General features: G+C 39.6%; 1 protein-coding gene across 5 annotated transcripts in view; it reads right to left on the bottom strand.

The window, feature by feature from the left end:
• The window catches only part of LOC106588567 (A kinase (PRKA) anchor protein 9), a 141,582-nt gene extending 126,100 nt beyond the window's left edge, over positions 1 to 15,482 (bottom strand). For all 5 annotated transcript variants that reach the window (XM_045709243.2, XM_045709246.2, XM_014177703.3 and 2 more), the window contains exon 1: positions 15,198 to 15,482. In XM_045709243.2, coding sequence (XP_045565199.2) covers positions 15,198 to 15,245 — 48 coding nt within the window. In that variant the 5' untranslated portion in view covers positions 15,246 to 15,482. The remainder of the gene's footprint in view (positions 1 to 15,197) is intronic.
• Between the last annotated feature and the right edge of the window lie 240 nt (positions 15,483 to 15,722).

Raw genomic sequence — 15,722 nt, 5'->3', positions numbered from 1 at the left:
CCTTCAGAAAGTATTCATACCCCTTAACTTATTCCACACTTATGTTACAGCCTGAATTCAAAATGGATTTTTAAAAAAAATCCCCCCTCGCCCATTAAGATAACATGTTTTCAGAAATGTTTTCACTTTATCAAACATATTGAAAAATAACTACAAAAATATCTAATTTAGATAAGTATTCACGCCTGAGTCAATACTTCATAGAAGCACCTTTGGCAGTGATTACAGCTGTGAGTCTTTCTTTCAGTTGTGAGACTAAGAGCTTTGCCCACCTGGAATGTACAATATTTGCACATTCTTTGCTAGATAAACATTTTCAGGTTTTGCCATAGATTTTCAAGTAAATTTAAGTCAAAACTGTAACTCGGCCAGGAACATTCACTCTCTTCTTGGTAAGCAACTCCGGCGTAGATTTGGCCTTGTGTTTTAGGTTACTGTCCTGTTGAAATGTGAAGTCATCTCCCAGTGTCTCGAAAAACTCCTCATTCCTTAACGATTTCAAGCATACCCATTACATGTTGCAGCGACCACTATGCTTGAAAATATGGAGAGTAGTACCCTTGTAATGTCTCGTATTGTATTTGCCCCAAACATAACGCTTTGTATTCAGGACAAAGGTTAATTGCTTTTCCACATTCTTTGCAGTATTACTTTAGTGCCTTGTTGCAAACAGGATGTAAGTTTTTTTTAATATTTTTTTTTATTCTGTACATGCTTCCTTTTTACATTTTTTCCCCCCTTTTTCTCCCCAATTTGAATCCAATTACGATCTTGTCTCATTGCTGCAACTCCAACAGGCTCAGGAGAGGTAAAGGTCGAGTAATGCGTCCTCCAAAACATGACATGCCAAGCCGTGATTCTCAACACCCGCTCGCTTAACCTGAAAGCCAGCCACACCAATGTGTCGGAGGATTAACAGTTCAACTGACGACCAGAGTCAGCTTGCAGGCACCCGGCCCGCCACAAGGAGTCGCTAGAACGCGATGAGCCAAGTAAAGCCCCACCGACCAAACGCTCACCTAACCGGGCCAACTGTGCACCGCCCTATGGTACCCCAGGTCACGGCCGGTTGTGACTTGGATCGAACCCCAGGCTGTAGTGACGGTGCGAACACTGCGATGCAGTGCCTTAGACCGCTGCACACTCGGGAGGCCTGGCTTACTTCAGTTCACTCAGTCAATTAAGTTAGTATTGTGGTGTAACTACAACGTTGTTCATCCATCCTCAGTTTTCTCCTATCATAGCCATTAAACTCTGTTTTAAAGTCACCATTGACCTCATGGTGAAATCCTTGAGCAATTTCCTTCCTCTCTGGCAACTGAGTTAGGAAGGACGCCGGTATCTTTGTAGCGACTAGGTGTATTGATACACCATCCAAAGTGTAATTAATATATATATATATTTTTTTTTTACCCATCTACCAATAGGTGCCCTTCTTTGTGGTTGAATCTGTTTGAAATTCACTGCTCGACTGAGGACCTTAGAGATAATTGTATGTGTGGGGTACTGAGATGACATAGTCATTCAAAAATCATGTAAAATACATGTGAAAAATAAAACTAACAAATGTTTCCTGATATCTTATATCTCAGAGATATAGGAGAGACACTATATGTTGTTCCGTGTAGTGAATCTGTTATTCAAAGCGTTTGTATGGACTAATAGCAGTGAGGCCTAAACATTTTTTTATCAAATATTGTTTTTAGATTTTTCTTTGATACTTCAAGGGGTAATAAAATTCCAAATAAAATAGAAAAATGATCCTTGGTATGACCTTCCTAAAACAATTCCATATAGCTTAGTAGTAAACCCCCCATTATCAAAATTTGTTTTTTGGTAGAAATGCCTTATGGAACTTTCCTGTGCCTTAAAAACACACTTATATGCAAGTAGGAATACAATAGTTAAATTAAGAGCTTAGTTGGTTTAGCCACAGAAAAAGACACCAACCTTCAGCAAAGCCATGATTGGCTGAGATAATGATTAGGCTGGACACCGAGAGATGAGTTTGGATTGGTCTGTCATGTAGCACGCTACGCTCTATAATATGAGCTGGTCAGGATGTGTTGGTAATCCATTCTAAAGCAGCTTTTTTGAAAGATATCACATAGCAGAATTGCATAAATGTTGCTCTCCACTTTCTGGAGGATCGAGTTTTAAAATCAGTGGAATTAGAGTATGATAGCTAAGGAGATGAATAAAATTCTGGCGTTTGATTGCAAATACGCAGACAGAAGGCTGTTGTAAACCACCTGTCTCCGGATTACATCTTCAAACTAAGGGCAACCATGGCATCCGCGACAGAGAGGGAGAAGCGCTCATCCATGTATACGGTAAGAGAGTCTAGCTAGCTATATTTTCAGATATTACACATTTCTTATTTTGTCAGAAATTTGTTTTCATTGCAAGTGAAAGTGCACTGTTAGCTAGCTAGCTAACGTTACATGTATGATCTGTGTAGTAAAATTACTTGTATCTCAGAGCCATTTGCATTGCTAGTTATAGCCTAATGTTAGCTAGCTAACATTGAACCTGGTTGGTTAGCTACCTGCAGATTCAAGGAGGGTAATAACATAGAGTTGGGATTATGGTTCATTGTTTAGCTAGCTCACGACACGTACAAACAAGAGACTCCGCTATGCAAGTACAGTTGAAGTCGGAAGTTTACATACACCTTAGCCAAATACATTTAAACTCAGTTTTTCAAAATTCCTGACATTTAATCCCAGTAAGAATTCCCTGTCTTAGGTCAGTTAGAATCACCACTATTTTAAGAATGTGAAATGTCAGAATAATAGTAAAAGGGTTATTTTATTTCTTTCATCACATTCCCAGTGGGTCAGAAGTTTATATACACTCAATTAGTATTTGGTAGCATTGCCTTTAAATGTTTGACCCAAGACTTCCACAATCTTCCCACAATATGTTGGGTGAATTTTGGCCCATTCCTCCTGACAGAGCTGGTGTAACTGAAACAGGTTTGTAGGCTTCCTTGCTCGCACATACTTTTTCAGTTCTGCCCACACATTTTCTATAGGATTGAGGTCAGGGCTTGACTTTGTTGTCCTTAAGCCATTTTTCCACAACTTTGCAAGTATGCTTGGGGTCATTGTCCATTTGGAAGACCCATTTGCGACCTAGCTTTAACTTCCTGACTAATGTCTTGAAATGTTGCTTCAATATAGCCACATAATTTCCCTCCCTCATAATGCCATCTATTTTGTGAAGTGCACCAGTCCCTCCTGCAGCAAAGCACCCCCACAACATGATACTGCCACCCCCGTTCTTCACAGTTGGGATTGTGTTCTTCGGCTTGCAAGCCTCCCCCTTTTTCCTCCAAACATAATGATGGTCATTACGGCCAAACAGTTCTATTTTTGTTTCATCAGACCAGAGGACATTTCTCTAAAAAGTACGATCTTTGTCCCCATGTGCAGTTGCAAACCGTAGTCAGGCTTTTTTATGGCGGTTTTGGAGCAGTGGCTTCTTCCTTGCTGAGCGGCCTTTCAGGTTATGTCGATATAGGACTCGTTTTACTGTGGATATAGATACTTTTGTACCCGTTTCCTCAAGCATCTTCACAAGGTCCTCTGCTGTTGTTCTTGGATTGATTTGTACTTTTCGCACCAAAGTACGTTCATCTCTAGGAGACAGAACGCGTCTCCTTCCTGAGTGGTATGACGACTGCGTGGTCCCATGGTGTTTATACTTGTGTGCTATTGTTTGTACAGATGGACGTGGTACCTTCAGGCGTTTGGAAATTGCTCCCTAGGATGAACCAGACTTGTGGAGTTCTCCAATCGTTTTTCTGAGGTCTTGGTTGATTTCTTTTGATAGGCTAATTGATATCATTTGAGTCAATCAGAAGCATCTAAAGCCATGACATAATTTTCTGGAATTTTCCAAGCTGTTTAAAGGCACAGTTAGTGTATGTAAACTTCTGACACACTGGAATTGTGATAGTGAATTATAAGTGAAATAATCTGTCTGTAAACGATTGTTGGAAAAAATGACTTGTGTCATACACAAAGTAGATGTCCTAACAGACTTGCCAAAACTATAGTTTAACAAGAAATTTGTGGAGTGGTTGAAAAACAAGTTTTAACGACTCCAACCTAAGTGTATGTAAACTTCCGACTTCAACTGTAACTATTTCAATAGAATGTTTATGATGTCACTACGACAACTGTCGATTGACGTAGCTGGTAAATTCGAAAAATAACTGACGAATTTAGGAAAACTCAACATCCGTTAAATATGGCCAGTGTCAGTAAACGTTTGCAAAACAACATAATTAAATTGTTTCCAGTAGCACAGTTGCAGTCACCAACGCTCTGATAACATACAAACAGCCTAACCGGCTCTGCTAGGGCGAGTAAAATGGTCAGAGTGAGCTGTTCTCTCATTTGTGCCTGGAAGTAGCTAGCAAGCTGACAACGCTCTCAGTTTACGAATGCCACACTCCAGATAAAATGTATAAACACACCTGTAGAACAAGCCAGCCCTTTAGTCTTGAAATCTTTGGTTGTTTAGTACATAGCCTCACATTAGAATCCTTAAAGAGATGGTTGTGGCAAAAGCTTAAAAGGGTGTGAACAATGCTGAATGGGTGTACACAAAGAAGAGCTCTCAGTAGGTACCAAAACATTCAAGGGCCATTTCTCAAAAGTGAGGTTACAAATGAATTTATATAAAGCCCTTTTACCATCAACTTTCAAAGCATAATTACTTTCCCATTGTTCCTCAACTATAGTGTATGATATACCATTTTCTAGCTCTGAGTCTCTACTTTATTCCAATGTAAAAAACACAATTTCAAATTTTGCTACATAAAACTGAATCGAAACAGTCAGTCACAAATGTGTTATGATAGATATTGACTAAGAAATCTTAATAATTTGAATGTCTATTTCAGACTCTATACCATCCATAACGGTCCTGTTTCCTCTTTAAAGTAATAATGGAAATGACAATCTTTTCATAATTATAATTTTTGTGTTCAGCCACGCCTTTCCTTTGAAAATGGCTACCTATGTTTTGACCTAAGACTTACAAATTCAGACTTTTGGTATTATGTTCATTCTCCAAAAAAAGCTTGTCCATTTCATGTAGGCTAAGATCCATGCTAATATTTAGAAGTCTGCTTTTTGGTTATAGGCGTACACTCTCCCCCAACGGGTGCTATAGACACACACATCAAATGTTAATTTCTATTTTGTTTGTGCATTGCGTGAGACATTATAGTTGTAATTTTGCGTGCAAATGTATCATCCATAACGCTGGAATCGCCCAATATTAAAATCATAGTAAAACACTTGTGGTACAGGAGGTTGAAAAAGGGTAGACCTAACTATTATTACTTTTGGTTCATACAGATTATTTGCAGATCTTCAAAAATACAGACTCATTAGTTTCATTAGGCCAAGTGTAAACTGCAACATCTATGCTTACTTTAACACATAGGGAGGCTGAGGAGTTACTGCATGTCAACAGAGTTTTAGCTTGCATAGCTTTAATACATGTAGGCCAATAGTTTGCAGATGGTCTGGTCCAGATCTTTGGGGATTTGCACAGCAGAAACAAATTCAATTCATTTTCTCCCAAAAGTAAATTGGAATCCTTGGCTAATCTTTCACAGAGTTCAATTGCAGATGATTCTGTGTTGCCCTATTTGGCAAAGGACCATCGAGTTGGACAAGCACATGGGACTGAGGCCTGCGTAGGTGTATAATGCCATCTGCAGTTTCAAAAGACGGAGTAATTCTGACAACGTTTTGCAAACATTCTTTATCTGGGACAGACAGGTAGCCTAATTAAGTCTTCACTGCTTATTCCTATGCTACTCTAAGCACTTCAAATCAAAACACTGGCTTGTTGGATAATAATTCTAGAGATTTCTGCATCAAGCATTCCATCATTGAGTTGTTTCACAAAAGGTCTAGGTTAGCTAATTTAGCCGCTGGCACCGTTACAAGAGAGCGATTTTCTGTTACTCAGTGTCACTGCTTATCCCCCCACTGATACCAACAATAGATAAACACAATTAACATCGAACACCGTACCATACTATGTTCAGTGTTTTTTTGGGGCTTTCTATTTGATCAATTATGGCACATTGAGTAATGTTTGCTGTAAGTGGGCGATGATTGTTCACTTAGACAGATCACACTATAGATAGCTTGTTTTCTGTACCCACTAGGCTACTGTGATTTTTTGTTGTTGTAACAAGCACTGATTGAAAGACAATGAATAACGATCAACAGCAGATTCAATTAGGTGGTAGTGTGTAGTTATAGGCCTAAATACATGGGACCCTTATCACATTTGTAACACCCGTCTTTATTGCCAAGATGAATACTAGAATGACTTAGGCTACAGAATTAGATGCTCAAAGGCAAAAGGCTGAACAATACACTAACCACAGCTGGGTGTACAAACGGAAAACGTATAGGTAGCCTAAAAGTTTTGTACCTCCAAATGATCATGAACGTGGTTGAACTAAGGGCACTTGGCTCTGGAGACTAGACCATTACACAAGATAGCTTTAGACCGAAATGGAGTCATTAGCAGAGTCAAGACTGATTAATTACCCAAAGGCTCCGAACGTACGCTCAATATGGACTAAACAGAGTGTGACCACCATACGGGGTATTAAAACTTGATTCAAACTTGTAATTGCTTGCGAGTCGGAAGAAGCAGACAGTTTTTAGGAATTGCAGGATTGATTCAAAGTGCCACCTCCAAGAGCAGAAGAAAAATGCCATACACCCACAAAGTAAAGATAGGTCTATTACTTTAAGGATCTTGTAGAAAGGAGCATAGGTGGTGGGTGTTTAGAGGCCCCTATGTTGGCGGAGTAGAGACATTTTTGCATTTTTCAGCAAATTTCCTGCAATTCTAGTAATTTCTCCATGGAGCTAAGAGAAAATGTTGCAGTTTGAAAGCAAATTTCATGCAATTCTATGCATTTTGCCATGGCTAATGCTGTGTTCATTTTCTCAAACAAAATCAATAGATGGTATTTTTTTGTGGGGTGGGGGGGGGGGGTTCTCCCCGTCTAGTTTTTATTTTGGTGATTGTAAATTCTCAAAGATAATATTATTAAAAGTGCAATATGCTGAAATCTCGCTGCCTATTGATGGATGCTGAAATTCTAATAGTTGGAACTGATTTCAGTTTATGTGACAAAACAATGTATAGTGTAGAGAATCATAGTACCATCTAAACAGTTGTGAAATATATTTTCAATTACTAAAAATATTGTATTTTCAGCTGATTGAAACTGGTGTACAAAACTCAAAAGTAAGATGCAAAAACAAAACTAAAGAACGGGGGGCATAGAAATAGCAAACATAGAACAGATCTACCACTTCTTACACTTGCATTCAATGAGTGACAGATCTATAACTCTCATTTCTATGTGAATTTGATCAGGTCATCCAAAAAGTGACATATTGCAGCCTTAAAAAATATATATTAGGTGTTTTCTATGTACTTTATATATGGTTGTAGTCATTTAAAAGCATTTTTCCATCCCGGAAAATATATAAATAAAAATGTCGCTGTTTCTTGGGTTAACTTAAAAATGTCCTTGTTTTTGAAAGAAAAGCTAATTTTGTCCTTTAAAATTACATCAAATTGATCAGAAATACAGTGTAGACATTGTTAATGTTGTAAATGACTATTGGAGCTGATTTTTTATGGAATCTCTACATAGGCCCATTATCAGCAACCATCACTCCTGTGTTCCAATGGCACGTTGTGTTAGCTAATGCAAGTTGATCATTTTAAAAAGCTAAATGATCATTAGAAAACCCTTTTGCAATTATGCTGTACTGTGAAGGGAGTAGTACACAGCGTTGTACGAGATCTTCAGTTTCTTGGCAGTTTCTCGCATTGAATTGCCTTCATTTCTCAGAACAAGAATAGACTGACGAGTTTCAGAAGAAAGTCTTTGTTTCTGGCCAATTTGATCCTGCAATCGAACCCACAAATGCTGATGCTCCAGATACTCAACTAGTATAAAGAAGGCCAGTTCAATTGCTTCTTTAATCAGCACCACAGCTGAAAGCTGTGCTAACATAATTGCAAAAGAGTTTTCTAAATGATCAATTAGCCTTTTAAAATTATAAACTTGGATTAGCTAACACAAGGTGCCATTGGAACACAGGAGTGATGGTTGCTGATAATGGGCCTCTGAACACCTATGTAAACTCAGCAAAAAAGAAACATCCCTTTTTCAAGACCCTGTCTTCAAAGATAATCCCTAAAAAGCCAAATAACTTCACAGATCTTCATTGTGAAGGGTTTAAACACTGTTTCCCATGCTTGTTCAATGAACCATAAACAATTAATGAACATGCACCTGTGGAACGGTCTTTCAGGCACTAACAGCTTACAGACGGTAGGCAATTAAGGTCACAGTTATGAAAACTTAGGACACTAACGAGGCCTTTCTACTGACTCTGAAAAACACCAAAAGAAAGACGCCCAGGGTCCCTGCTCATCTGCGTGAACGTGCCTTAGGCATGCTGCAGGGAGACATGAGGACTGCAGATGTGGCCAGGGCAATAAATTGCAATGTCCATACTGTGAGACACCTAAGACAGCGCTACACGGAGACAGGACGGACAGCTGACCGTCCTCGCAGTGGCAGACCACGTGTAACAACACCTGCACAGGATCAGTACATCCGAACATCACACCTGCGGGACAATTCCATTAAATTCCATAAAAAAAACAGCCGTTTCCAGCTCTTAACAATGTCTACACTGTATTTCTGATCAATTTGATGTTATTTTAATGGACAAAAATCTTTTGCTTCTCTTTTAAATATTTTTTTTTTAATAAAAAAATTTGAACGGTAGGTAGAGTATATATATTTTTTCCCTGTTTGGACTTAGGCCATGCAAAAAAAAAATGCTTAGGCGGCCCGCCCAAGGATTTCAAAATCCCTGATGAATAAAATCAACAAGCCCTAAACTCCATTTACGTGAACAGTCAAATGGGCTGTGTCAGAGCTCTAAAGCACGATTAGTGTCTTTCCAGTGACGAGGTAAGCCACTTGCTGTTGCTGGCACAATGCCCGACAGCCATCTTGACTGCTGCTGCGACAATCAAAAGTTGGCATGTCAACACAGTCATGACACATAGTGATTCCGACACCATCAAAAAAAGCATAGGCTACAGGCAGCAAAGTCTAATAGGGGCAAAAAATAAAACATGTCAATGATCTAAAAAGGCCAGTATTGCAATTGAAATAAAATAAATTAGACATCTCATGTTTCCAACAGTTCTCCATTGCAGACTGTGGAGAGGCTCTTCTGTATTATTTTTAAGCGAGAGCCTTTTGGGCCTCTGTGCTCCAGAGAACATATGAAATGGTGGGTTTTATGATTCTCCTCAGCCACAAACTTACTACATAATGGCTCCAGTCCTTTAAATATTTAGCATAATATTAGGACGTGCAAGAAAATGGTGAAAGGAGAAGCTGTTGAGGCACAATTACAATACCATGGAGCAGAGGGGTTGACTTGACTGTAGGATGTTCATGTTCTTTCATTTGTGAAAAGTACACACTTTAAATCAAATGCATATCGACCTGGCTGTTATTGTTGAATGTGCAGAAAGATGGAATGGAATTCACTACAATGCTAGGCTATATGCTCAGTAAAACCCATGAGGTTTGATATAGCCACCTGGGTGAATGGGAAATAGGAAAAGTAAGGCATTGGCAATGTTTTCCCTAAAAACAAATGTTGATGGCGGGGTGCAGAGGAACCTGTAACAGCCCCCATGGAAGCCAACATCAAAACATTTCTATTGAAGTCATTGGAGTTCAAATTCCTTCAGGTGAGGCATCATAACTGTGAGGGATAGCATTGGTAAGGAAATCACTGTATTATCCTTTTCATACACAGACCAAAAATCGCACTAATTTACCATGCCTGTGACATGCCTCGCAAAGTTTCTCTCTTTGCATAGCCCCTACTAAGCATGCACTGTTTTCTTAACCACAACTGGATGAATCAATAAAGAATTACTGAGGGAATAAATGTCACTGAATGATGATGATGAATAAAGTAGGCTAACGCAATTGAAGGCATGTATCAAATTGTTGCTTAATGAATCTCCCAAAGTCATCCAATCCTTGTAATAAATTTGAAGCAATAGCCTACCCACACGTGGTCAACTTGATCATTTCAGCACTGTTTTGATTGGGACAGCGCCATCGCGCTGCTTTGAGACAAGGGTGGGGATTCGTCTTGATAAATCAATAATGTCCGATTTTAGTTTTCACTGAATCTCCGTTTGGATATTGGTTAGGCTACAATTAGGTTGGGGAAACATTAGCTAAGTTAAGGGGAGTGCTGCTCATGATCATCTTGTGTAGTTGGCTCATGTATTAGAAAATTGTGCCAGCATGTTATGTAGTTTAACAAGTGGATTATTTTACTCTTCACTCGCAGTTGCTTGGTAGCCTAGGGCTACTCCTGACCAAAAGCCTATGAATTCACTGACTTGTCTGATAATCAATCAATGTGATTTTGTTTCACTGAATCTGTCTGTATAGGCTATTTGGTTAATTGGTTTTTGACTGGGCAAATAAGTGGAGGTGGTATAAGCTCATCTATTGTTTTCTCATTTATCACTGATCACAAACATTTAGCATGCAATAATGTAGCATAAATCAAGTGTAGGCCTATTATTTTGCCCAATTGCCTATAGGCAACTCAAAGTCCGCAGAGATATGAACACAAATAGTTTCATATTTAAACATTTAAATTGCACAACAATTTCATGTGAATCTGCTAACTATAATGTGTAGACTTTCCGAGATACAGTTTGTCATCCTATCATTAGTAAGAATGTCTCAGACGCCAACTGATCTGGCATCATATTCATTTAGTACCAACGCATATTTTCAACTGATTGGATTGCCGAAATATGGTTCCTTCCCCCCACCTTTTGATGTTCACAGACTATGTTAACCAAAGGATTTTCAAGAGTCCTTCTGTAGAGTCAAGAGAGAGAAAAGGGACAAAGGTATTTATGGGGGGTCATAAACCTACCCACAGGCCAACGTCATGACAGTGTGCATTCACAGATTAAATGATGGCACGCAAAAGGAAAACATCCTGCTTGATTGAAGATCACACACTCAAGAATATGGAATATATTTGAGCCTCCACTTAGGTTGATTACCATAAAATTTTATTTGAAGGAATTCAAGGTCTTGGGAGTTCAGTGCTTTCCCTATATTAATTTAGAATTTATAAAAAAGGTTTTTAACAATTCAATATTTCTGCCGAGACACACTTTTAAATAGACAGTCTCAATTACTGGAAGTCTACGGGAACAGATAGCGCTAACATTAGTAGCAATGCCCCCCTTTCCATAGAAAATCATTCAATCTGATTGTGGGGCCTGCTAAGTCACAGCATAGTGCAGAACAAGAAGAAATGTATTTGATACTACTCTACTGTTTGTCTATTTATTTAAAGACACATTTTCTGAACATATGTTAGATAAGCACATGTGTTTAACGAATAGCCTAGCGCTATTTAATTTAAATGAGCTAGGAAAGGTCAGTGACACAAAAAGGCCTAATACCTCCAAGGTAGTATTTACACAATAGGAGTTCAACACATCAAATCAAGCAGCTTGAAATTGGCCCACTGTATAAATGCCATGCATGTTGGTTTATAGCAGGGATAAGCCACTCCAGTCCACGGCAACCGGAGTGGTGTTGTGCTTGTATGAAATGAGACTCCTCCTCCACTCGCATGTTATCAGGCAAACTATGTTTACAGGGATGGAATCCTAAAATAAATGCGTAAAGTGATAACTCATTTAGCTAGTTGTCCAAAACATTTTATACACTGAACAAAAATATAAAACGCAAGATAAGTGTTGGTCCCGTTTCATGAGCAGAAATAAAAGATCCCAGAAATGCTCCATACGCACACAAAGCTTATTTCTCTCAAATGTTGTGCACATCCCTGTTAGTGAACATTTCTCCTTTGCAAAGATAATCTATCCACCTGAAATGTGTGGCATATCAAGAAGCTGATTAAACAGCATGATCATTACACAGGTGCACCTGGTGCTGAGGACAATAAAAGGAAACTAAAAGTTGCAGTTTTGTCACAACATAATGCCAAAGATGTCTCAAGTTGAGGGGGGCGTGCAATTGTCATGCTGACTACCATAATGTCCACCAGAGATGTTGCCAGAGAAATGAATGTTCATTTCTCTACCATAAGCTGCCTCCAACATTGTTTTAGAGAATTTGGCAGAACGTCCAACTGGCCTACAACCACAGACTACATGTAACCACGCCAGCATAGGACCTGACACCAGCCACTTCGGACAGCTGATGAAACTGAGTATTTCTGTCTGTAATAAAGCCCTTTTATTGGGATTTGTTTTTCTTCTGATTGGCTGGGCCTGGCTCCCCAGTGTGTGGGCCTTGCTCCCAAGTGGGTGGGCCTATGCCCTCCCATGTAAAATCCATAGATTAGGGCCTAATTAATTTCAATTGACTGATTTCCTTAAATGAACCGTAACTCAGTAAAATAGTTGAAATTGTTGTAGGTTGCGTTTTTATATTTTTGTTCAGTATAGATAAAAGCATAAGTAGTGTATCGTTTTGAAATGCTTTCGAGAAAACAACTGGTTCAAAGATTTTTTAAACACTTCCGCGCTAGCTGCCAGGAGGATACTCTTGTGTATCCTCTCCCGAAGCAGGTAATCGAAGAGGGGAGAGCCCTAATGAATTAACACACTCCTCGACCATTTGACCACTTATTGTTTTCCATTTCTTTGACTCCTAGATGGCCTAGACCTATACCTTTGCAACCACTCTGAAGCATTTCTTATTTTATTAAGTAGTTTAACTTATTTTCTCCCATTGCTAGTTACAGCCTTGTCTCATCGCTGCAACTTCAATGGCCTTGGGAGAGGCAAAGGTCGAGACTTGTGTCCTCCAAACGCCTGGCCGCCTACTTCTTAAGAGACTGCTCGCTAAACCCGTAAGTCAGCCGCACCAATGAGTCGGTGGAATCATTGTTCACAAGGAGTGGCTAGAGCATGATGAGCCAAGGAAAGCCCCCCTCTGGCCAAACCCTCCCTTAATCCGGACGGCGCTGGCCCAATTGTGCGCCCCCCTATGGGGCTCCCAGTCATGGTCGGTTGTGACAGCCTGTGATCAAACCCCAGGATGTAGTGGCGCCTTACTGCTAATGTTACTGAGCATTTAAATATAGCCTTGCTAGTTGATTATTGAGACACTCTAGTTTTAATTTGCGCGTTACAAAATAGTTTCAGGTGTGGTGACACAAAAAGTGTTTTCCCTTTCAATAGCATCAAGCCTTCAAATACTGAATAAATACTACTGGCTCAAAATAGATCGATTCACGACTCAAAATAAACCTCTAGTGGCATGGTGGAGAGATGCCAAGTCAAGGTATTGTGCATTAGGGCGTAAGCTCGTTAAGGAACTAAGGCAGGGGAATGACACTGCAAAGGTCGGTAACCTCAAATTCTGAAAGGACTTTCAGTTTGTCTAAACATTCGACTGTTACCATGCTTACTCCATGGATATCAGTCTAAAAGAAGTCGCTGTAAAAATTATGCAATAGTCTCTACAAGCCAGAATGTTGAATACAATCATTTTTAAATGCACATTACCAATTGTCCATGCTGTTGGTCCTTTTGGCGGTAGGAAGTAGAGATAGGGTAACCACAGGAAAGTGTTGTTTACTCAACTTCCTTGCAGCGCCGGTAGGTTCTGTTGCTTGTATTTTCCATCTCCTGATGCATTTCACGTGATGCACAATATGTAAACAAATAGCCTAATATTGTTGACCAAAGCACATTCCCTCGCAATCAGCTGGAAGGACTTGTGAAATTTGCTAGCCCATTGCGTGGGACAAATTTTGGTCTGTGCTTCAGTTAAACTCTGCCATTGTTGACATATGCAAATCGTGTGCGAATTTCGTCAGCATTGAAAATACAAACCGACATACAGACCAGCGTACAGAAAGTCGTGTTAATAACACTACTCTGTGGATATTGTCTCAGATTACCTCCTACATATGGACAAAATCAGCAGACAACAGGTGAAGTACGTTCAAATGAAGTTTATTCAACAGTCTTACTTGTGACGTGACTGTTCACAAAAAGTGAGCCTACATGTAAGAGACGAGGGAGGAGTCTTCCACTCGGATTTGTAGAGGCTAACCTGCATTAACAGTCCAGTCTACTTTCCTTCCATCTGCCTCCAAGCACCCTTTTATATATTTTTGGGACTCTAGCATGGAAGTGACAATTCTATTTTTACACTATCGTCATCCTTCTCAGTTGACTATGAGGGTGGGTTATCGTATCATCATAAAGTAGGCTACTGTGCCTGTTCACTGGATATTTCGAAATTGTATTGAAAATTCGAATTAAAATAATACATACATTGAAATAGTATGTGAGGTGAGCATATGTTGAATTGCAAAGCTTGATTGATTGAGTTCATGGAGAGCAGAGCTTGTGTGACCTCCCTTCTGCATGAGATAAGCAGTTGGCACCTTTTCTTTTTTTTACATCATTCATCAGGGTTGTTATGACCTCATTTGTAGCACTGATTGTTACAGTGTAACGTTAGCATGCATAAAAAAAGGAAACCAAGAATCAGTGACTTATGGAACATGTGCGTTTGCTCAAGCTAACTAGGGGCATGTCCTGAACCTGTCACACAAGAATCTCAATATTTTAATCACGTGGTGTTAATAAAGCCTGACGTTGACAGGAAAGGATGAATTGGTTCGCTAACTATCTAAGTTCAAATTAATACTTCTCTTCAAAACTGGTAGCTACATTTTAGGAGGAAACAGCACGTTTTTATGAGATACCAATGGAACTTCACATGACAAAGGAAGTCTTGCTAGCTGGCTAACACAGACACCTAAACCCCCCGGGCTGTCATCCATGCCATGGGGGCGCATGTTTTCTAGTAGTGACAGCTGACAGGGAGGGAAACACGGAAGGGGCTCCCGAAACTACTACTAAATAAAACGATATAAGCCCATGTATAACTGAGCACGTGCAGCAATGAATGTGGTTCCCAAGCCAGACTACCAGAAACTTTGAAACGCAGATAAATAATTGACCTCGGCTAGATAGCTAGTACTAGGCTATCATACCTTTGCCTTGCCGGCCTCGAGCTTCTTTTGCCTCTCTTCGTCTTCCATTACCGTTGTCACTGTGGCTGAGAGAAGAAGGAAAAGGGCTTCATGCGAAGAGTTAGCAAATTAGCCCAGAGTCTGTTGGGAAAGTTTCTGTTTGTTGACATTCACTTTGTTTAGTAATGGTTTCATATCACTGCGACAGGCTTGCATTAGGAGAAGACATAGTCCTTGCTACAACCACATCTCCGCCGCCATGTTATCCACGTAAACACGATTGCGTTGACGTCACGTAGGTGGCTGTTTTCTGCTGCTACGCCCCTTTAGGAACGTACTGCAGGAAATGTCAAAACGTGTCATTTGATTAAAACAAATTACAGAGGGAAACATACTGTACACAAATTAATTATACATTGATTGAAATCATATGCGTGAGTAAATAAAAATAATTTCTGTGGAGGTGCAAACAAAGTCACTGTGTTGCACAATTGCTAATCATGATTCATTTCACACTGCCCAGTTAAGAACAGATCTAAAACATTC

This window comes from Salmo salar, chromosome 27, assembly GCF_965601325.2.
Source record: "Salmo salar chromosome 27, fSalSal1, whole genome shotgun sequence".
Lineage (NCBI taxonomy): Eukaryota > Metazoa > Chordata > Actinopteri > Salmoniformes > Salmonidae > Salmo > Salmo salar.
The sequence above is the reverse complement of the archived record's forward strand: the minus strand, read 5'-3'. Positions and strand labels throughout refer to the sequence as shown.